General features: G+C 47.6%; 1 protein-coding gene across 1 annotated transcript in view; it reads left to right on the forward strand.

Moving 5' to 3' along the window:
- The window catches only part of RIN3 (Ras and Rab interactor 3), a 152,261-nt gene that overhangs the window by 35,230 nt on the left and 93,681 nt on the right, over positions 1-23,350 (forward strand). The window contains exon 2 of the mRNA XM_049899486.1: positions 9,860-10,067. Within this exon, the coding sequence (XP_049755443.1) occupies positions 9,860-10,067 (208 nt within the window). The remainder of the gene's footprint in view (positions 1-9,859; positions 10,068-23,350) is intronic.

A 23,350-nucleotide genomic window follows, 5' to 3' on the forward strand; every position in this document is an offset into this window, starting at 1 on the left:
AACAGGATTCTAATGCAAACAGGCTTGAGGCAGTGGAATTTTCCACAGCCTGGGAATCTCTGCCTTACAGACGTCTCCCAGACCCCACATTGTCTTAGTTTCTTCTTGCTGAGGAAGCTTGTGGAGTGACCTGGGCCAGTTTCTACCCAGAAACCCAACCTTCCCTCAGCCTTGGGGAAGTCGCTTAACAAGTAACCAGTTCAGCTCTGACTCGTGATGACCCCATGCATGTCAGAGTAGAGCTATGCTTCGTAGGGTTCTCAAGGGCTGATTTTTCAGAAGTAGATTGCCAGGCCTTTCTTCTGTGGCACCTCTGGGTGGACTCAAACTTCCAACCTTTCAGTTAGCAGCTGAGTTTATTAATCACTTGCACCATCCCAGGACCCTTGAGGAAGTTGCTTATATGCATAGATTTAGAGCCTCCACTCTTCTCTCTGGAAACCCTGGTGGTGTAGTGGTTAAGTGCTATGGCTGCTAACAAAAGGTCAGCAGTTCAAATCCACCAAGCGCTCCTTGGAAATTCTATGGGCAGATTTAGGGTCACTATGAGTTGGAATCCACTTGATGGCAATGGGTTTGGTGTTTTTTTTTTTTTTTTCTTTTTTTTGGAGAGGGGGTTGCTTCCCCCCACTGGCTCCAGAATCCTCACAAGGTCCACAGGACCCCCATGATGCAGCCCTGCTCCCCTCTGACCTCACTTCCCCACCTCCACCTCATCCGGTCCCCAACCCTGGCCTCCTCAAGGCTCCTCCTGAGACAGGCAAGACACACTTTCCAACTCACGGCTTGGTGTTTGCTGTTCCCTTGGCCTGCAAATCTCTTCCCCCAGACACCTGCCTCCAGGTGTTTACTCTGCAGTCAGCTTTTCCATGAAGGCTTCCCTGGCTGCCCAATTTAAAGCTGCAATCCCCCGCCTTCTGCTCCCTCTCCCTGGTGGCCCTTACTTTTCCTCTTCCATGCTTACCATCGTCCAACAAACTCCAGTTCACCGATTCACCTTGTGTATGACCTGTCTCCCTCAGTAGAGCATAATGCTGTGAGGGTGGGGGGGTGGGTATTTGCTGATGTTGTTACTGTCTTGTTCACTGTCCTAACGCCTGTACCTGGAACAACATCAGGCTCCAGAAAACAGTCATAGGAAGAATGAATGAATGGCCAGTTCCCTCACTTCTCCCGGAACCTGTTTGTTAGATCAGGGCTTTGGTTCTACAAGAATATGGGACCTTGTGAGGCGTGGTTCCTTGTCCCAAAATCCCAGGTCCCACCTAGGGCCACCCAGCAAATGGAGGGATCTTCTAGGCCACCCCACCCCCCATTGTACAGATGAGGAAACTGAAGCCCCAAGAGGAAAGGACTTGCCCAAGGTCAAGGTGTGCATTAGTGGCAGAGAGGAAATAAGAACCGGAACACTTGCACTCTCCTGGTCATTAAGGGTCCTAATTGGCCCCTGCGGGAGGCCCCGGGCAAATTACAAAGTCTTTTAGTGCCAGAGGTACTTTTGGGTTTCCAAAGGGGATTGGAGGAACAAAACCAGTCCCAGAGCACTTTTCAGTGGTGTCACTAGGAGGACACGTGGGTGCGGGTTGCAGACTGTACCCCCTGACACTGTCAGAGAGAGTGACACCAAAATGACCCCAGGGTCTGAGGCTACTGCAGCGCCGCTGGGGGAGGGGCTACCAAGGCAGTGGTGTCACTACCAAGGCAGTGGTGTCACTAGGGTTCGTATCACCCGTCATCCAGTGCAGTAACTCATCATCAACCCCCCCACCACTCCCTTACCCCCCCTAAGCCCCCTTCATCACTGTCTCCCTCCCCAAGTCAAGCCTGTCAGGGCATGAGCAGCGGGGCTATGCCACTGAGTGGAGAGAAGGGTCTCCATCTTGGCTGAGCCGCTGTGCCCACGGGTGGGGGCAGCGGGGTGGAAAACGATGGAGAAGGAGGGCTGACACCATGAGTTACCTGATGACCCCACTGCTTCTTCTCTGGGTAATTCTGCCTCTATCATTTTAACTGTTTTTCCACTTTGCATATTGTTATTAGTTGCTGTCCAGTTGATTCTGACTCATGGTGACCCCATGTGTCCAGAGTAGAACTGCTTACCTTTCAGAAGCAGATTGCCAGGCTTGTCTACTGAAATGGCTCTCGGTAGGCTGGAACCCCCAGCCTTTCAGCTAGTAGTCGAGTGCTTAACTGTTTGTGCCACCCAGGGAAAATCAGTGATTTGTGGTCCACTGAGTTTGAACAATGTGACAATCTCTGCCCCATACTCAGGTCTCTGCAAAAGCCTGCTTGCTTAAACAACAACACAACACTGAATCCAGCAGTTCCCAAGCTCCCCACCACCCCCAGAAGCCCCATGAACCCTCCCTCCCCTTTGGGAAATGCTGTTCTCTCCTCAGGACTTCTGGGTCCTGATGCCCTCAGATCCCTCCTCTGCTCTGCCAGGAGCAGGAGCGGTCCTACATTCCTGACTCATTCCTCACCTCATCCCCTCCCCCAGGTGGATCTTATACCAAATGCCCTGGACAAGTCCCGAATGCCAACCTGAGACAACATCACAGAGACACAGGGCAAAATGAGAGGCACCAGCCAGGGCTTGCTGCTTTATAACTCCCATCCTTGGTCTGATTAAGGTTTTCAACTCCCTGTAGGTACCATGAGAGACTTAATTCTTCAGATAGAATGTGTTAAATGAAATAAAAATGGAGTCACGTGGTTGACAAAATAACATTGGCCGTCTAGTGGACAACGCCTCTAAGGTTTGCCTTAATTGAAGCTTAAGCCAAGCTTTCCTGAAAGTCATGCCACTCTCCTTGGCCAATGGCATTCTGACAGTGCTGCAGTAGTAAACTGTATAAGCCAATCAGAAATAAGTTTCTTCTGCTACCCAGTTTTGTCAGTAAAAAGCCAGTCACTACTGATACTCAGTGGAGTAACTTTCTAGCTTTGGTTTGGTTCCACCTGATTCACAAATCTTCTGCCCAAATAAACCTCATCTTTAATAGATTAATTTTATTATTGACTCAGTGTCTTCTGACAGATGCAAACAGATCACACAGCCCAGCCACCTCAGGACTCAAAGCATTATCTTAGCTGTTGTTGTTGTTGTTGGGTGCCATCAATTCTGGCCCATAGCGACTCTGTAGGACAGAACAGAATTGCCTCATACAGTTTCCAAAGCTGTAAGCTTTACAGAAGCAGACCGCCACATCTTTCTCCTGTAGAGTGGTGGTGGGTCTGAACCACCAACCTTTCAGTTAGCAGCTGAGCACTTAACCATTACACTAACAAGGCTCACTTTTTGGTTAACTAGTGCTGCTCTAATAGAAATGCCACTTTAAAGAACAGAAATTTATTTCCTCACAGTTTGTTGTTGTCGTTAGGTGCCGTCAAGTCAGTTATGACTCATAGCAACCCTATGCACAAAAGAACAAACATCGCCCAGTCCTGCGCCATCCTCACAATCGTTGTTATGCTTGAGCTCATTGGTGTAGCCACTGTGAGGCTACAACAATCCTCACAGTTTAGGAGGCTGGAAGTCTGAATCCAGGGTGTGGCTCTAGGGGAAAGCTTTCTCCCTCTGTCGGCTCTGTGGGAAGGTCCTTGTCTTTTCCAGCATTCCTCGGTTCCTTGGGGATCTTCACACAGTGTGAGGTCCATCTTCCCCAATTTGTGCTTCCTTGTCTCTGTCTGGGCTGCTTTTTATAACTCAGGAATGATTAGGTTTAGGACACACCCTACAGTGATAACCCTTCATGAGCATAACAAAGAAAACCCTATTTTCAATTAGGATTACATGCACATGTATAGGGGTTAGGTTGCCAACACATATTTTGGGGGACACAGTGCAGTCCATAACAGGCACCAAGATGACATCACCCCTTTTCTGGAGGAATGTGTGTGGGAGGAGCTGATACATTCAGCAAAACCTGCTGAAGCCACAACCTGTGTAAGGCAGAAACCCGTAAGAGAAGGAAAACGCACTGGCTGTTTATGAGGTAGGATTCTTAATAGAGAGCCGTAGAAAAGTGGTCTGCACCCTGTCAAAGGTGGAAAATTTGTGAGACCCGGCAAAACAAAGCAATTCTGTCAAGTTTCGGCTCTCACAGGTTTCACTGTATCTTAAACTGACAGAGGAGTTAACGGTGGGCAGTGCCTTTCCCCACCAGCACACCCTTTACTTTGGTTTTGTTCCCCTATTCCCATTCCCTAACCCCTTAATACACCCTCATCCTTGGTAAGAATAGAGGAAGTGTTGACTGGGATAGGGCACAGGAAATGTCCTATATCAGTGCTGTCCAATAGAAATATAGTGCAAGGCACACATATAAATCTATATTTTCTGGTAGACACATCTAAAAAAGTAAAAAGAAACAAGTGAAATGCATTTTAATAATGTTTTATGTAACCCCATAAGTGCAAAATATTATCATTTCAACATGCAGTCAATATATAATGTTAAGGAGATATTTTACACTTTTTTCATACTAAGTCTTCAAAATCCTGTACCTATTTTACACCTGCTTTAAGAGCTCTTTTTTTTTTTTTTTTTTTTTAAGAGCTCAGGCTGCTAACCAAAAGGTCGGCAGTTTGAATCTACCAGCCACTCCTTGGAAATCCTATGGGCAGTTCTACTCTGTCCTATAGGGTCACTATGAGTCAGAATTGACTCTATGGCAACGGGTTTGGGTTTTGGTTTTGGTAACCTAACTTAACCCTTGCTGTTCAGTCAATTCCCACTCACACTGCAGCATATCTCAGTTCAGACTGGTCACATTTTAGGAGTTCAATAACCACATGTGGCTGGTGGCTACAGTATTGGACAGCACAGGTCTCTAGCTTGATCTGATGGTAGTTACAAGGGTGTCGTGGTTGTTGCCGGGCCACTGAGTCAGCTCCGGCTTGTGGAGACCTTATGCATAACAGAATGGAATGTTGCCCGGTCCTGCGCCAGCTTCATGATTGTTGGTATGTTTGAGTCCATTGTCGTGGCTATTGTCTCAGTCCATCTCATGGTGGGTTTCCCTCATTTTCACAGCTCTCTACCAGACATGACTCCTTTTCCAGGATTTGGTCCCTCCTAATGACGTGTCCAAAGTAAGCAAGTTGAAGTCTCAACATCCCCACTTCTAAGAAGCGTTCTGATTGTACATCTTCTAAGACTGATTCGTTCCTTTGCAAGTCCATGGACTATTCAGTATTCTTTGCCAACACAATTCTTCTGTAAAATCTTGCTTAATTGGCGAATACTTGTGCATTTCACTGTGGGTAAGTTATACTTCAAGAAAACATTTTTTTTTAAATCCTCTTCAGGGCTCATATGCCACCTGTGTTTTCCTGAACCTCCCCTGATTGGAATTGTTGTTAGTTGCCATCCAGTCGGTTCTGACTCATAGTGACCCTATTTGCAACAGAACAAAACACTGCCTTGTACTACACCATCCTCACGATTGTTGTTATTCTTGAACCCATTGTTGCAGCCACTTTCTCAATCCATCTTGTTGAAGGTCTTCCTCTTTTTTGCTGACCCTCTACTTTACCAAGCATGATGTCCTTCTCCAGGGACTGATCCCTCCTGACAACATGTTCCAAATATGTGAGACGTAGTCTCGCCATCCTTGCTTCTAAGGAACATTCTAGTTGTACTTCTTCCAAGACAGATTTGTTCATTCTTTTGGCATTCCATGATATATTCAATATTCTTCTCCAATGCCACAGTTCAAAGGCATCAATTCTTCTTTGGTCTTCTTTATTCATCGTCCAGGTTTTACATAATATGAGGCGACTGAAAACAGCATGGCTTGGGTCAGGCACACCTTAATCTTCAAGGTGACATCTTTGCTTTTCAACACTTTAAAGAGGTCTTTTGCAGCAGGTTTGCTCAGTGCAACGCGTCTTTTGATTTCTTGACCGCTGCTTCCATGGGTGTTGACTGTGGATTGAAGTAAAATGAAATCCTTCATAACTTCAGTTATTTCTCCATTTATCATGATGTTGCTTATTGGTCCAGTTGTGAGGATTTTTGTTTTCTTTGTGCTGAGGTGTAGCTGTGGTCTTTGATCTTCAACAGTAAATGCTCCAAGTCCGCTTTACTTTCAGCAGGCAAGATTGTGTCATCTGCAGAATGCAGGGTTTGTTTTTTTTTTAATTGTGCTTTAAGTGGAAGTTTGCAAAACAAGTCAGTCTCTCATACAAAAATTTATATAGACCTTGCTATATACTCCTAGTTGCTCTCCCTCTAATAAGAGAGACACTCCTTCCCTCCACTCTCTATTTCGTGTCCATTCAGCCAGCTTCTGGCCCCCTCTGCCCTCTCATCTCCCCCCTAGACAGGGGCTGCCCACATAGTCTCATGTGTCTACTTGATCCAAGATGCTCAGTCTTCACCAGTATCATTTTCTGTTCCATAGTCCAGTCCAATCCCTGTCGGAAGAGTTGGCTTTGGGAACGGTTCCTGTCTTGGGCTAACAGGTCTGGTGACCATGACCTCCGGGGTCCTTCTGGTCTCAGTTAAACCACTAAGCCTGCTCTTTTTATAAGAATTTGAGGTCTGCATCCCACTGCTGTCCTGCTCCCTCAGGGGTTCTCTGTTGTGTTCCCTGTCAGGGCAGTCACTGATTGTACCTAGACACCACCTAGCTCTTCTGGTCTCAGGCTGATGTAGTCTCTGGTTTATGTGGCCCTTTCTGTCTCTTGGGTTCATAATTACCTTGGATCTTTGGTGTTCTTCATTCTCCTTTGCTCCAGGTAGGCTGAGACCAACTGATGCATCTTAGATGGCCACTTGCTAGCATTTAAGACTCCAGACACCACTTTCCAAAGTGGAATGCAGAATGTTTTCTTAATAGATTTTATTATGCCAGTTGACTTAGATGTCCCCTGAAACCATGGTCCCCAAACCCCTGCCCCTGCTACACTGGCCTTTGAAGTGTTCAGTTTATTCAGGAAACTTCTTTGTTTTTGGTTTAGACCAGTTGTGCTGACCTCTCCTGTATTGTGTATTGTCTTTCCCTTCACCTAAAATAGTTCTTATCTACTATCTAATTAGTGAAAAGCCCTTTCCCTCCCTCCCCACTCTTGTAACCATCAAAGAATATTTTCTTCTCTGTTTAAACTATTTTTCAAGTTCTTATAATAGTGGTCTCACACAATATTTGTCCTTTTATAATGCTGGTTTTTAATGAGCTTCCTCCAATCTTGATGCCCCATTCTTCATAGAGCCCACTTTCTCGGATTATTTGCTCAGCATACAGATCGAGTACGTATGGTGAAAGGATGCAATCCTGACGCACACCTTTCCTGACTTTAAACCAATCACTATCCCCTTGTTCTGTTCGAACGACTGCCTCTTGATCTACGTATAGGTTCCTCGTGAGCACAATTAAGTGTTCTGGAATTCTCATTCTTCTCAAGGCTATCCATAATTTGTTATGATCCACACAGTCAAATGCCTTGGCATAGTCAGTAAAACACAGGTAAACATTTTTCTGTTATTCTCTGCTTTCAGCCAGGATCCATTTGACATCAGCAATGATATCCCTGGTTTCACATCCTCTTCTGAATCCGGCTTGAATTTCTGGCAGTTCCCTGTCGATATAGTGTTACAGCCACTTTTGAATGATCTTCAGCAAAATTTGACTTGTGTGTGATACTAATGATATTGTTCGATAATTTCCGCATTTGGTGGGATCAGCTTTCTTGGGATCAGGCATAAATATGGATCTCTTTCCATCGGTTGGCCAGGTAACTGTCTTCCACATTTCCTGGCATAGACAAGTCAGTGCTTCCAGTGCTGCAGCCATTTGTTGAAACATCTCAGTTGGTATTCCGTCAATTCCCGGAGCCTTGTTTTTCACCATGCCTTCAGTGCAGCTTGGACTTCTTCCTTCAGTATCGTCGGTTCCTGCTCATATGGTACCTCCCGAAATGGCTGAATGTTGACCAATTCTTTTTGGTATAGTAACAATGTGTATTCCTTCCATCTTCTTTTGATGCTTCCTGCGTCTTTTAATATTTTGCCCATAGAATTCTTCAATATTTCAACTCGACGCTTGAATTTTTTCTTCAGTTCTTTCAGCTTAAGAAAGGCCAAGTGTGTTCTTCCCTTTTGGTTTTCCATCTCCAGCTCTTTGCACATGTCATTATAATACTTTGCTTTGTCTTCTTGAGCAGCCCTTTGAAATCTTCTGTTCGACTCTTTTACGTCATCATTTCTTCCTTTCACTGTAGCTATTCGATGTTCAAGAGCAAGTTTCAGAGTCTCTTCTGACATCCATTTTGGTCTTTTCTTTCTTTCCTGTCTTTTTAATGACCTCTTGCTTTCTTCATGTATGATGTCCTTGATGTCATTCCACGGCTTGTCTGGTCTTTGGTCATTAGCATTCAACGCGTCAAATGTATTCCTGAGATGTTCTCTAAATTGAGATGGGATATAGTCAACGTTGTACTTTGGCTCTCATCGACTTGTTCTAATTTTCTCCAGCTTCAGCTTGAACTTGCATATGAGCAATTGATAGTCCTTTCCACAGTCAGCACCTGGCCTTGTTCTGACTGATGATATTGAGATTTTCCATTGTCTCTTTCCACAGATGTAGTTGATTTGATTCCTGTGTATTCCATCTGGCGAGGTTCACGTGTACAGTCACCGTTTATGTTGGTGAAAAACAGTATTTGCAATAAAGAAGTCGTTGGTTTTAAAAAATTCTGTCATGTGATCTCTGGCATTGTTTCTATCACCAAGGCCATATTTTACAACTACCCATCCTTCTTCTTTGTTTCCAACTTCAGCATTCCAATCTGCAGTAGTATCAATGCATCCTGGTTGCATGTTTGATCAATTACAGACTGCAAAAGTTGGTAAAAATCTTCAGTTCCTTCATCTTTGGCCTTAGTGGATGGTGCATAAATTTGAATAATAGTCGTATTAACTGGTCTTCCTTGTAGGTATATGGATATTATCCTATCGCTGACAGCATCGTACTTCAGGATAGATCTTGAAACGCTCTTTTTGACGATGAACGCAACGCCATTCCTCTTCAAGTGGTTGTTCCCGGCATAGAAGACCATATGATTGATTCAAAATGGCCACTACCAGTCCATTTCAGCTCACTAATGCCTAGGATATCAATGTTTATGTGTTCCATTTCATTTTTGATGACTTCCACTTTTCCTAGATTCATACTTTGTACATTCCACATTCCGATTATTAATGGATGTTTGCAGCTGTTTCTTCTCATTTTGAGTCGTGCCACATCAGCAAATGAAGGTCCCAAAAGACTCTGTTTTGAGGAGGCAGCTCTTCCCTAGTAGTCTTTTAGTGTCTTCCAACCTGAGGGGCTCATCTTCTGGCACTATATCAAACAATGTTCCACTACTATTCATAAGGTTTTCACTGGCCAATTTTTTCAGAAGTAGACTGCCAGGTCCTTCTTCCTAGTCTGTCTTAGTCTGGAAGCTCAGCTGAAACCTGTCCATCATGGGTGACCCTGCTGGTATTTGAATCCCGGTGGCATAGCTGCCAGCATCACAGCAACACATAAGCCCGCAGGGTATGACAAATCGACGGACTCGTGGGGGTGGTATGAATTAGCTACTTCCATTATAATGTGCTCGCTCCCACGTTGTACTTATTCTCTTCTTGTACTATAGCTGGTTGATCCTGTGTATGTCTCACCTTCTCTATTATAAGCACCTTAAGTCCAAGATGTTCATTTTTTATTTTAATTTTTAATCCCCCAAAGGGCCACTGGCCACATAGATGCTAAATACGTAAGCATGGTTGAATGTAAACGTTGTTTTAATAAACCCCTTTCTGGGCCGGCTGCAGGATGGGCTTGGTCATTGGATTCTCTTCTCTCAGTCCCATTTCAGATGTTGGCAAAGAAGAGGGCAAGGAAGAGAAGGAGGAAGATGGTGTGGGGCTCTGTCTGCCAGCCACCCCGAAGAATTGCCTTCCCCGCCGGGGCATCAGCGTCTTGGAGAAGCTCATCCGAACGTGCCCCGTGTGGCTGCAGCTGGGTCTGGGTCGGGCCGAGGTGGCAGGGATCCTGCAGCAGGAGGCGGCCGGGGTGAGTCGGGGTCTCTCTGCCTCACGCCTCCGGGTAGGCCCCTACTGTAGGAGGGTGAGGCTACGCCTGCCTGGGTCCGTTATCTGGACAGCTGCTTGTTTGCTTTCCTTCCTTAGAGTTAGCAGTTTTTGACCACGGTGTTTTTCCAGAACTCAGAGGAGAGTTTCTTGGTGGGAAGGGCTGGTTTCTGCCCTAGTGAGCAGGTATTCCTGGGTGGAGAGCAGTGGAGTTTGTGGCTGGTGTGGCCATCTGGGCATCTGGGCGCATGAGAGTAGGACTGGCAGGCTCAGAGCACCACGCTGGCCGCTCTGATCTGAGAGCACAGCAAGGCATCGGATCAGAGAGCATCGGAGACCGGGGACCCGACATGTCATTTCATAGCTCCTCCATTTTACATATGAAAACAAGAGGCGATGTGCGGGGGCCAAAGATTTTGGAGGGTCGTGATCCAAGAGTTGGGCAATTGGCTTAAATGTTCTGCGCCTCGCTTTTCTCACCTTGAAATGGGAGTGTTAGTAGCTCTCCTATCCCAGGGGTGTTGTAAGGATTATGTGGATATATAGGCCCAGGGAAGGCATCCTCTGGGGATATGGAGCCACGGACCTGGGGGCCAACCCACCCCCACCTCAGCGCCCAGCATCAGTCTGGAAGTCTGCAGCTGCCTCTTTTCTGGGGAGAAGAGCAGAGAGGGGGTTGGAGGGAAGCAGGCAGGGAGATCACAGTCTTCAAGAGAACAAGTTCCATTGTTTTATTGCTCCCCACCAGATGGTTTTCAGATTCAAAGGGGTGGAGGGTGTCAGAACGGATGATGAAACTGGATAGAAAACCTCTGGGTTTCACCCCAGCAGGTGTCTGGCCAGTATTCCTGGGCACAGCCCCGATTGAGCATCCAGTCTCCCCATTAGATGCTGAGGGATTAGCTTTTCCACCTTCCCCTGTTGGATGCAGCTCAAAAACTAGCCCAAGGAGCAAATTTTTAATGGTCAAGGGATGGCCATATTCTGGACTTTTCTTGGCTCATTAGGAGGGGCGTGCCCAGGAGGTATGTGTGGATGGGAGTGGACCAAACGATGAGGACCATCCCAGGAGAAGGCAAGTGGGTCTCCGGGGCAAGCTGGGCCAGGCAGAAGTCACAACTGTTATGTCAAATGATTCCGTCCTCTCTTCAAAAAATAAGCACAACTAAAAATAATAATAACTAAAAATAGCAATAGCAGTTCTATTTGGAGAATGCTTATTAATGCCAGACCCTGTGCCGAGTACTTTGAGAATGCTGTGTCATTTGGCCTTCATGGTACCTCCCTGAGGTAGACTCTGCTATTGTCCCCATAATACAGATAATGAACCTGAGGCCAAGTGGAGTGCCCTAGTTTGGGTCTCCCCAGAAACAGACCCTGAAATGAAGATTTGAATGCAAGTGCTTCATTTGGAGGCGAGCCCAGGAAGCACCAGTGGGGAAACTGAGGCAGGGAAGGGAAAGCAGCTAATAAAGGATATGCTATGATACAAGTAAAAGAAGCCCCAGTAGAGCAATGGTTACGCACTCAGCTGCTAACGGAAGGGTTGGTGGTTCAAACCCACCCACTGGCTCTGCAGAAGGAAGACCTGGCGAACTGCTGCCATAAAGGTCACAGCCTAGAAAACCCTATGGGGCAGTTCTGCTCTGCCCCATGGGGTCGCTATGAGTCGGAATCAACTTGACAGCACCTAACAACATCATCATGCAAGTTACCACTAGGGAAAACTGGAGCTTAGTCTTGCTGGGGAACTCTGGGATGCAGTGCAGAACACACCTCTCAGGGTTATTCCACCTGAGAGGTGAGGGCAGGGCGGATTATCCAATAGGCAAGGTAAGCACGGTGCTTACCTTGCTTACCAGATCCTCTGTAGTGAACAATTTCACATTTTTGACCACATCAGAGATTCTGCTTCTAGGTAGGGCTGGCAGCTGTCCCTCTCCCAGCCCCACAGCACCTTCCTACAGAATCAAAGCCTCTTTTCAAATTTATAATCCCTGACAGGGGCGCATGACCCAGTAAACCAGGTAAACACGGGCTGACTTGTGCTTACTCATTAATTTGTAGTGAAACAATTTCACATGGGTTTTACCACGTGTGTGTGTGTGTGTGTGTGTGCTTTAGGTGAAAGTTTACAGCTTAAGTTAATTTCTCATTCAAAAACTTATACACACATAGTTTTGTGACATTGGTTGCAATCCCCACAATGTGACAGCAGCCTCCCCGTTTTTACCCCGGGTTCCCTGTGTCCATTCGACCCATTTCTCTCCTTTCCTGCTTTCTTATCTTGCTTTTTGGCAGCATTTGCCCATTTGGTCTCATATATTTGATTGAACTAAGAAGCACGTTCCTCAAGTGTTACTGTTTGTTTTATAGGCCTGTCTAATCTTTGTCTGAAAAGTGGGCTTCAGGAATGGTTTCAGTTCTGGGTTAGCAGGGTGTCTGGGGACCATAATCTTAGGGATTCCTCCAGTCTCTGTCAGCACCATGCTTACCTTGCCAATTGGATAATCTGCCCCTGGGTGAGGAGGCTGAGGTGTGATTCATCAACTCTTAATAATTACCCAGTTGCCACTGAGTCAGTTCTGGCTCACGATGACCCCATGTGTGTCAGGGTAGAACTGTGCCTCCATAGGGTATTCAATGACTAATCTTTTGAAAGTGGACCACTAGGCCTTTCTTTTGAAGTGCTTCTGGGTGGACTGGAACTGCCAACCTTCTGGTTAGCAGCCGAGTGCTTAACTGTTTGCACCGGCTAGGGACTCCCAACTCTTGATAGTCATTGCTTAAAGGCTGTGGGGGTGGGGAGGATTCGTTTGCCGGCACCACCTCTCTACCCTGAGTATAAGCAGATCCAACCCTGTTCAGAAACAGCTCCTGGGCAAAGAGATGCATGGCTGGCAGTTAGAAGGAGGGCTGGAGGCTGCTAAAAAGCTAAAGCCCCAACAAGTGTGAGTGGCCCTGACAGCATCCACCACCAAGAGTGGAGTAACCTGCTGAAGGTCACATAGCTAGTGCGTGACAAGACTGTGAGTCCAGTCCTAGCTATTCCCAAGCACACCCCTCCACAGATGGAAGAGTTAGCAGCAGGACAGAAAAAGAAATAAGTTTTTGAGGTCAAATAGTAGCCAGCTGAGCCACGTTTATAAAGATGGGTAAGATAAGATCTTACCCCTCTCCTCTCAAAGGGTCTGGTGGGCTCCATGTAGGGATAGGAATGGTGACCGTGTGGGGTGGGGGGTCTGAGTGCCCTGTGAAAGCAGGACAGCTAGTTCTGGAGGAGGGAAAGAGCACCACCAGGTGGGGCCACCTGGGCAGGCTTCCTGGAGGAGGCCTGAGCTGGGCTACTCCGAGCGGATGGGCTGGGTAGGGATGGGAGCAGAAAGGGTCTGCTGGGGAGTGGGTGATGGTGGAGAGCAGAGGCTGAGGCCCAGAGGTGGGTGTAGACCTAGCTGTGGTTGAGGAGGCACATGGGATGGAAGACACTGTGATGGGAGGAGTCAGAGCCTGTCGCCAGCCCCTGGAGGGCAGCCCCACGAGGCACTCCTCAAACCTGTGACGAGGTGCCCAGCTCAGGGCCTGGGCTCAGCGTACACAGAGCTCTGATTCTTCATCACAAGGATGGCAGGAGGGCAGGTGTTCTGGGGAGCTCACAAAGCCAGGCCGGGGAGCTCAGGGCCTGCGGCAAGAGGAAACTCACTTTCCAGGTGAGCACAAGTTCAAGCAAGGCCTTAAGCTTGAATCCCAGCCTCAGTGTCTGCAAGAGGCCTGGAGTGTCTTCACCCCAGGCAGAGGGGTGCCCAGGCAGCCCAGCCCCGGGAGTGCTTCTACAGAAAAGGCAGAGGATAGGAAAGGAGTCTCTGAGTGCAGTTAACATGCTCAGCTGCTAACTGAAAGACTGGAGGTTCAAGTCCACCCAGAGATGCCTCATAAAAAAGGCCTGGCAATCTATTTCTGAAAAATCAGCCGTTGAAAACCCTGTGGAGTGTAGTTCTACTCTGACACACGGGGCTCCCATGAATCAGAGTCAACTTGATGGCAACTGGTTGGGAAAAAAAGCTTCAGGCTGGGTCCTGAAGTGACACCTGTGCCTAGAGCTTGAGTTCAATCCTGTGAGTGAGACCACAGATTACTGTTGGGACTGAACACGGCTGCACTAAAGGAGGCCAGGTTATGTCCAGGGAGCGTTCTTGGAAAATGGCCGCGCCCTCCCACTGCCCACTCACGGCCGCCTTCTGAAGCCTCAGGGGCTGGGCCAGTTCGACGGAAAACTGCCTGGAGCAGATCTAGCTTCCTTGCCTTCCCTGCCCTCCACCGTTACACCCCCTGCTCCCAAGTGAGTCTATATTTTCAGGCAGAAGCAAAGCCCTAAAGGAGCCCTAGTGGCACAACAGTTAAGCGCTCAGCTGCTAACTGAAAGATTGGCAGTTCAAACTTACCAGTAGCTCCTCAGGAGAAAGACCTGGCAATCTGCTCTCATAAAGATTACGGCCTAGAAAAAAATTCTGTGACATAGTTCTACTGAGTCAAAATCAACTTGATGGCACCTAACGACAACAGCAGCAAAGCCCCTAATTAAGCTCTAATACAAAGATGGGCCAGCTTTTAGTCAAAGCTGCTGTTTGCACCTTCTTATTTGGTGCTCACAGCAATTTCTATCAGGTAGCATTATTAGCATCCCCACTCAGAGATGAGGAAATGGGGGACACAGAGCGGTTAACTCACTTGTCTGTGGTCACACAGCTAGCAGGAGCAGATGCTATGTGGGGAGATCTTAGTGATTCTGGGAAGACCCTTTGCCACAGGATCGCTCTCACAGGACTATCTGATACTCCACTGGGGCAATGACCTTGCCATTTTAAAAGCCATGGGTACCACTGGTGGCCCCAGGCTATGAGAGCTGGGAGGATTCTCAGGGACCCCCTGGCCCCACCTCTCCAGGCACCAGTGAGAGACAGTGCTTCCTCCTGTTCCAGGCCAGAGGGGATCCAGCCCCTTTGTCCCAAACATCTACGTGACCTTGACCACGTCTCACTCCCTGCAGTCTACTTCTCTGATAAGGTGTTAGGAACATATTGGCCATTTTTGATTTGTGTGTATCCAGAAACAAGGCAATCAAAAAGCCACCTTTATTCCTTCTGCACCCAAAGGAGGTCGTTGTTGTTAATAAACTTTTTATTTCAGAATAGTTTTAGATTTATAGAAAATTGTGATGATAATACAGAGAGTTCCCACGTACACTGCACTTGCTTCCTCCCATTGTTAACATCTGGCGTTAGTTCACGAACCAATTCATATTAACTAAAGCTCATACTTGATTTGTTTCCTTGGTTTTTACCTCATATCCTTTGTCTGTTCCAGGACACCACGTTACATTTAGTCATCATGTCTCCTAAGGCTCCTCTTGGCTCTGACAGTTTCTCAGACTTGCCTTGTTTTTGATGACCTTGACAATTTTGAGCAGGACCAGTCAGGGATTTTGCAGAATGTTCCTCAGTTGGGATTTGTCTGATGTTTTTCTCATGATTAGACTGGGGTTGTGGGTTTTGGGGAGGGTGACCCCTGAGATAAAGTGCCATCCTCATCACGTCATATCAAGGGTACATGCTCTCAACATGACTTGTTGCTGTTGGTATTGACCCTTGACCTTGGGCTAGTGTTTGTCAGGTTTCTCCACTGTAAAGTTACTCTTTTTTCCCCCTTTCCATACTATACTCTTCCAAAGGAAGTCACAGCCCACTCTCAAGGAGTGGGGAATTAGGCTTCGCCTCCTTTATTGTGTATTTACATAAATTATTTGGAATTCTTCCAAACAGATTTGTCTATTCTCCTCCATTTATTTATTGATCCAATCATTTACATATATTAGTATGGATTCATGGATATTTACTTCAGACTTTGGGACATAATCCAATACTACTTCATTTTGTTGCTCAAGTTGTGCTAGCTTTGGCCATTGGGAGCTCTTTCAGCTGGCTCTTGTGTCCCTCTGACATAGCCCTATCATTGTGGGCTTTTTTCTTTCTGGCACTGCAAGATACTCCAGACTCATCATGTTTATTTCCTGCCTCAGTCCTAGAATCAGCCATTTCTCCAAGGAGCCTTGGTTCCTTTTAATGGAGCGTGGTGTTAGAAACCAAGATCTGGGTGCAGGTATGCCCATTGCGACTGTAACATTGTTGCTTTGAGGCCGAAAGGTGGTTTTTAGTGAAAGGAACTCTATATAAGACTGCTTTATGTAGTGGGGGCTTATCAAAGGTTGCAGTAACCTGAGTTTTAATATGGACCAGCCATGTAGGTGGCTCCAGGTCTTCAGAGAGAAGGAGGGGAGCAGTGGCTATATGATTTTCTTCCTAGGTGTGAGCTCAAGTAATCCAGTAGTTTGGCAAAAGCTTTCCTTGAAGGCTCTCTTACCCTTCAAGGTGCTGGGGCCAAGGAAAGGCACTTTAAGTCATCGGTCACCCTAGGTCTGTGTGTGCCACGCACAGGTTCAGCCCTTTATTTCCACCATCTCTCATCTTTCCAATGACCTTGCAGAACAAGTGGTAGGATCTCTATTTCATAAGTAAGGAAGCTCAACTCTACAGTGGTAAGGAAATTAAAGATGGAATAAATGAATTCACAGAATCAAATGAGAATGAAAACATACCCTACCAGAACCTTTGGGACATGGCAAAAGCACTGCTCAGAGGTCAATTTATAGTAATAAATGCACACATCCAAAAAGAAGAAAGGGCCAAAATCAAAACATTAACCCTACAACTCGAACAAATAGAAAGAGAGCAGCAAAAGAAGCCCTTGGGCACCAGAAGAAAGCAAGTAATGGTTACAGCAGAATTAAATGAAACAGAAAAACAATTGAAAGAGTTAACAAGACCAAAAGCTGGTTCTTTGAAAAGATCAACAAAATCGATAAACCACTGGCCAAACTGACAAAAGAAAAACAGGAGAGGAAGCAAATAACCTGAATAAGAAATGGGGTGGGCGGTATCACAGCAGACCCAACTGCAATTAAAAGAATCGTAACAGAATACTATGAAAAATTGTACTCCAACAAATTTGAAAACCTAGAGGAAATGGACAAATATCTAGAAACACACTAGCTACCTAATCTGTAGTGGTAAGGAGTCTACCCTGAGTAATATGGCTACTAAGTGGTAGAGCATGATTTGAACCCACAACTGACTACCTTCAAAGACTTTTAAAAAACACAAATGTCAGTGTAAAAATGGCTTGGGGGCAGTGTCTGGCCTCCGCCAACCCCACAAGGGGGAAGGAAAACCAAGATCGACAACCCAAGGCTGATTCTCATGAGGCGGAGTTCAAACATGCCTCCTCTCTCTGCCATCATCACCAGTTCTGACAGCAGCTGTCCCTCCCACAGCCCTCTCTACTGGGTTCGATAAATCATTGCAATGGCCACACAGAACTCACAGACCATACTCACCATTATGGGGTTTATTAGGGAAGTAACAGTTACAATTCAGGCTCAGGAACACCCAGGATACAGTTCTTCCATCAGGACAGCCTCTTCCCAGCCACGCTCTCAGCACACCTCTCCCTGGCCCTCAGTCTCTGCCCAAAGGCACTCAGGGTTCTCTCTCCGTGGGCTGGGAACTTCACCGGGCTGCGTCCTGCTGCTGGGTCTCTTCCTTACATGACAGTAAGCTCCTCCCCGCTGCCCTGGAATTGGCTCTCCTTTAAGGCAAAACTGACCAATTCCTTTAGTAGGCCACGGTTATCCTATCACATAATCAACCTGGTTGAGAGTTACAAAACCATGGCTGGAAAGGCCACACACAAAAGTAATTAATCCACCGCAGTCACCAATGTCACGGAACAACTTGTGTCTGGGTTTTTGAGTGAGAAACTAACTTGCGCTGTAGACTTTCACCTAAAGCATAGTAAAATAGAAAAAAATATATACGAATGTCAAGGAGCCCTCGTGGCGCAATGGTTAAGGCGCTTAGCTGCTAACCAGAAGTTCAGTGGTTCTAACTAGCCTGCAGCTCTGCAGGAGAAAGGACTTGGAGATCTGCTCCTGTAAAGATTACAGCCTAGGAAACCCTATGGAGCAGTTCTTCTCGGTCCCATAGACTCGCTATGAGTTGGAAGGAAGAAGTTCCAGGATCCTTCAGCCCACCTCCCTCACTACCAAAAAACCAAACCAAACCCACTGCCATCGAGTCAATTCCGACTCATAGCGGACAGGAAACAAGTGTCCTGACCCCCAGCCCAGTGCTCTTACTACTACCCACTGTTGGTTTTTGGAGGGGGCAGGAAGTTGGCATAGGGGTTCCTAGCTCTTCAAAGATGATTGTTCCCTCAGAGTTGCATGCCACCCAGCAGTTTATACAGCTGAGGAAGAGGAGGCTTCTGCTTTTTGCAGGTTCCTAATCTAGTGTGTCGGGGGAGTTGACAAAAGGAAACAGAAAAGAGGGAACAGAAGGAACAGGCTGACTCACATGTCAGCTCAGCAAGGCACCAGACGATGCTTGTTCCCATAGACGAGACAGGTTGAATGAGGACACTGGGGCACAGCCGGGCCTGGTGGTGGCCTGGTTATTCGGGGAAGGCTTTCAGGATCAGCAGCCAATGGAGGGCCCCATCATGGGCCAGAATGGTGAATGGCTCCCATTTGTTACAGCCCCAGGCAGCCCCAGGCAAGTGGCCTGGAGACGAATGAAGAAGGCCTTGGCACCTGTGCTTGTCACTGCTCACCTGGGCTTGTCCTCTCACTCAGCCCAAGGCCTGAAGTCTGGAGCTGCTATCCAGGATGGCTTTCCTTGTCCTGGTGCCTGTGTTCCGCCATGTTGCCTTCCTGAGTCATGGAGCCATCCATGAACAGTCAAGGACTGGAATGCTGCCTCCATACAGTGGGGGCTCTGTGCCATTTGTCCTTGGGGCTGGGAGGTAGGTAGAATGGGACCTGAGGAAGGAAAGTACAACATACTGAGTGCTTATCACATAGCAGGCACTCTACTGAAGTCATCTATCAACCTTTCACCGGTCGTTTGAGATACTGTCAGCTGAGAATGCTTTCAGCTTCAAATAACAACAAACCTGGCCTGTGGTAACTTCAACCATAAAAATGCTATCGTTTACCTAACTGCTACACACTGCTGGGTTTAAGTGCTGGGAGTTTGCCCTAATCTAGAATACCCTTCAGGAGCCACTGCCCTATATTTGTTCCTACAGTTTGTCACATAGTGACACAGTTTTCCAGGTGCTGTCTGTGGATGCCTCCTAGAAGGGTCCCAGCGACTAGCTCAGCAGCTAAAGCCCCTCATAGGGGAGCTGTAAAAATGGTGTGGGGGCAATGTCCAACCTCCTCTAACTTCACGAGGGGAAAGGAGAGTCAAAATCAACAGCCCAAGGCTGACTATTTTAAGGTGGAGATCAGATATGCTTCCTGTTTCCGCCATCTTTACCGACTCTGACACCAACTATCCCTCCTACAGCACCCTCTGCTTCTCTGCTGGGACTGATAATTCGTTGCAATGGCCACACAGAATTCACAGACCATACTCATGATTATGAGTTTATTAGGAAAGTAACAGGTTACAATTCAAGCTCAGAAACACTCAGAATACGGTTCTTTCATCAGGGCAGCCTCTTTTCAGCTATGCTCACAGGCAGCCCCTCCCTGGCCCTGGGCCTCTGCCCAAAGGCACCCAGCTTTCTCTCTCCAAGCGCCGGGAAGCACACCATGCTGTCTCCTGCTGCTGGGTCTCTGCTGCCACTTCTCTCTCTCTCTCCTGATTCTAGGAGCTTCTCAGCGAGGGGATTCCAGGTCCAAAGGATGTGCTGGCTTCTGGCTGTTCTCCCTGGTTGTGGTGGGATCCTCTCTTCCCACCTCTGGGGTGGCTCATTTCAAGCCCAGCAGGATGGTAAAGCTGCCTAATCCCTTTGGTGTGGCACATTTACTCTATCCCACAGTTGCACCGAATCACTTGGATGGGAGATATAAGACAAGAGAAAGGCTAAAAAGGCCACACAAAAGCAGCCTATGGTACTGCAGGAGCCCAGAGCAGACTATCTTATTCCAATGGACAGGGGCCAGAGCAGACCACTGACCTGGGCTCTGCCCACAGAGAGCACCTATTAGTACCGCCCTCACCCATTGCCCTCTGGAAGGGTCAGAGGACTCCTCTAGCCAGACCAAGCCAAACTCAGACCTCTCTCCCTACCCTCCTCCCTAGTTCATTGCAGGCACCTTATCAGGGTTTTCAGATAAAAGCCCTGGGATTTGGCTAAGGCAAAAGGGAAGTGCCACCAAAGAGCTTTGTGGTGATGGGTGTTCAGAATTGGGAACCTATCAAGGGCCCAGTCTGGGGGACTCTCCACCCCTGTTGATACCTCTGCCCCTCAAGGAAAAGATAACACTGGGCAGGATGGTAAGAGACAAGCCAGATCTGGACAGTGTGGTAGTGATGTCTGCGTCTGAGCTCTGCCTCTGTAGTTCCTTGTCTGTGTGAACTTGTGTTGATTTAACTTCTCTGTGCCTCTGTGTCTCCATCCATTAAAGGGAATAATAGTAGGACCTACCTCATAAGGCCTTATGGACTCAAACGTGCCAAGGATCATGAAGGTGATGCAGGACTGGGCAACATTTTGTTATGTTGTACATAGGGTCACATGAGTTGGAGCCAACTTGACAGCAACTAACAACAGTAACCTGATACAGCCATTATGAGAACTGTTTTGTTATTAGGTGTTGTCGAGTTGGTTCCGATTCATAGCAACCCCATGTACAACAGAATGAAACACTACCTGGTCCTGCGCTATCTTCCCAATCGTTGTTATGCTTGAGCCCATTGTGAGAACTGAGTGATGCTAAATAGAAGGTACCTAGGTTTTTTTTTTTTTTTTAGGGACCAAGTACAAACATTAGCCACTGTTTTAACTTCTGGCTTCTAAACAGAGACCGAACCACTGTCTTTGGTTTGTTATCTTGCATTTAGCCCCTGTTGCCCTGGATTTGTAAGTTTCGTCCCCCCAGCTCCTGTCTCAAAGAAATCCCTTGATTCTTTCTCGAAGTAAATGCACGTGGTAGACCGACTCCAGTTCTAGGTGGACCCTGAGACTAGGAGGCAGAAGAACGGCACCCTGCCTGGGGTAAGTGGAGAATTCACCCACTGTGAGCACCTTTGGAGAACCAGTCACTCGCCTGGGTGCCTTCCCGTGCAGTGCCTCGATTAATTCTGAAACACCGAGAGCAGGGCTTGGGGCTCTGGTATCTGCTGGGTGGTGGTTGGTGTTATTCTCCCACTTAGAGCTGAGAGCACCAAGGCTCAGGGAAGCCATGTCATTACTCAGGGTCACAGAGCTGGTAATGGCAGGAGAGGGGGTGGCTGCTTAGTGAGCCCAGGAAGAAATACCTTGTGATCCTCCTCCCGCTGGAGGGGTTCCTGCCCAAGGGCTCCTATCTTCTTTCTTTCTCCCTGTGGAACGTGATGAGTGGAGAACAGGCCGGTGCCAGAGCAGAGGGGAGAAGTCTAGAAATAGTTGCATGCTGGGCGTGAGAGAGACAATTTGATTGCAAGGTGGTGTTGAAGGAGGTCCCAGGTGAGGCTGGCAACCAGGATTTGTAGAACTGGTCACCCTAGGGAGAGATCAGAGGCAAGGGGTGAAAACATTAAAAGAGGAAGGCAACGGTCGGTGGAGTGAGAAATCCATGTTGTATTGTGACCCTGAACCTATGCAGGTCTTTATCTCTCTCCCTAGCAAAAAGTCAACCCACGTTACAGAAAACGGTCTTTCATATTATTCTCTTCTATTTTACTTTGGGAAAAAAAAAAAATTGGTGGTGGTGGTTGCGTTACTAATGGGTCATGACCCGTGACCCATGACCCACAGTTTGAGAAAGATAGCCCTTCCCGTGTCCTTCCTGTCCCTCATGGGGACAGGGCATCTCTGCCATGTGCAGGTGCTTCTGGGCAAGTGGCCCAGCTGTGTGTCCTCCTCCATGGCCCCATGACTCCGGGAGCATGTCCCTGCTTCCCTGCGAAGACAGAAACCCCCAGCTGGGTTTCAGTTCAGATGGGCACCAGCCTCAGCTCTTGCACTGGCTCAGGGTCAAGGGTCAGGGTTTGCCTTGTCTGCCTTCTCAGGGGGCACCCCAGCTCCTCAGGCCCCCTTCCCATGTCCTGCTCCCAGAACTTTAACAGGGAGGTCCTGGGGACACCCCAGAGTTTACTCACCCACACATATGTGCACTCAAACTCACTCACTCATACTCCCACACACATTCACACGGTCAAACACACTCTCACATTCACATATTCACACTCACACTCATATACACACACTCATTCACTCTCACACTCACATTCACACATATCACACTCATACCACATTCAGTCTCACATTCACATTCATGTTCACTTTCACACATGCATTCACACTGTCACACACACTTTCACACACATATTCACATGTACACACACTCACAACCACACATACACATTCACACACAAACACATGCATTCAACATAATCACACAACACTCTTGCTCACACATACACATGTTCAGAGATATTCACACTCACACACCCACATATACATGTTCGCTCACACACACACGCTCACATCCCCTCTTTTCTTTGAAAGACAACATGTGCCTGGAGTCATTTCAGGTTCAGGTTAATGCAGCAATTCAATGATGCTACAGGTCCAAATAGGGTGAGGCCATGGCAGGAGTCCTAGCGTTGTCTCCAAGCGGAGGGCAGGGGCAGGCGGAGGCATCTGGAAGTGAGCCAGCCTACTGCCGAGTCCCCTTCACAGGGCCACCTTCCAGGCTGGGGAACGCCTTGCCAGGCGCACCCCCTCCTGCCTGTCATTTCCGCACTCAGCAACATCCCCACCCGTCTCCCTCTGTCTGCTGGGGTTCTCAGGCTCTCTCCACCCTGCCTACTCTAGAAGGGCTGTGGGCTCACTTCTGATCACGCTCAGTGGCCCACGCGTATTGTGTTGCTGTCCCTGAAGGGCCATAAACTCTCACAGAAAGCAAAATCTTAAGCCAAAGGACCCACCCTCTCTGGGCTGGTAGTCGAGTGCCAGGACCTAGAGTCCAAGGACCTGAACTCAAGTCCCAGCTCTAGCACTTACCGCCCCCGTGCTCTTGGGCATTACATGCCTCTCTCTGCCTCAGTTTCCTCATCTGAAAATGGGGAGAATAATAGTACCCCCCTCATAGGCTTAACATGAGAATTAAGTGAGATGATGGAATTTAATGCATCGATGTTAGGGCAGGAGGCAGACTAG

The sequence above is a fragment of the Elephas maximus genome, chromosome 10, assembly GCF_024166365.1.
Source record: "Elephas maximus indicus isolate mEleMax1 chromosome 10, mEleMax1 primary haplotype, whole genome shotgun sequence".
Taxonomy (NCBI): domain Eukaryota; kingdom Metazoa; phylum Chordata; class Mammalia; order Proboscidea; family Elephantidae; genus Elephas; species Elephas maximus.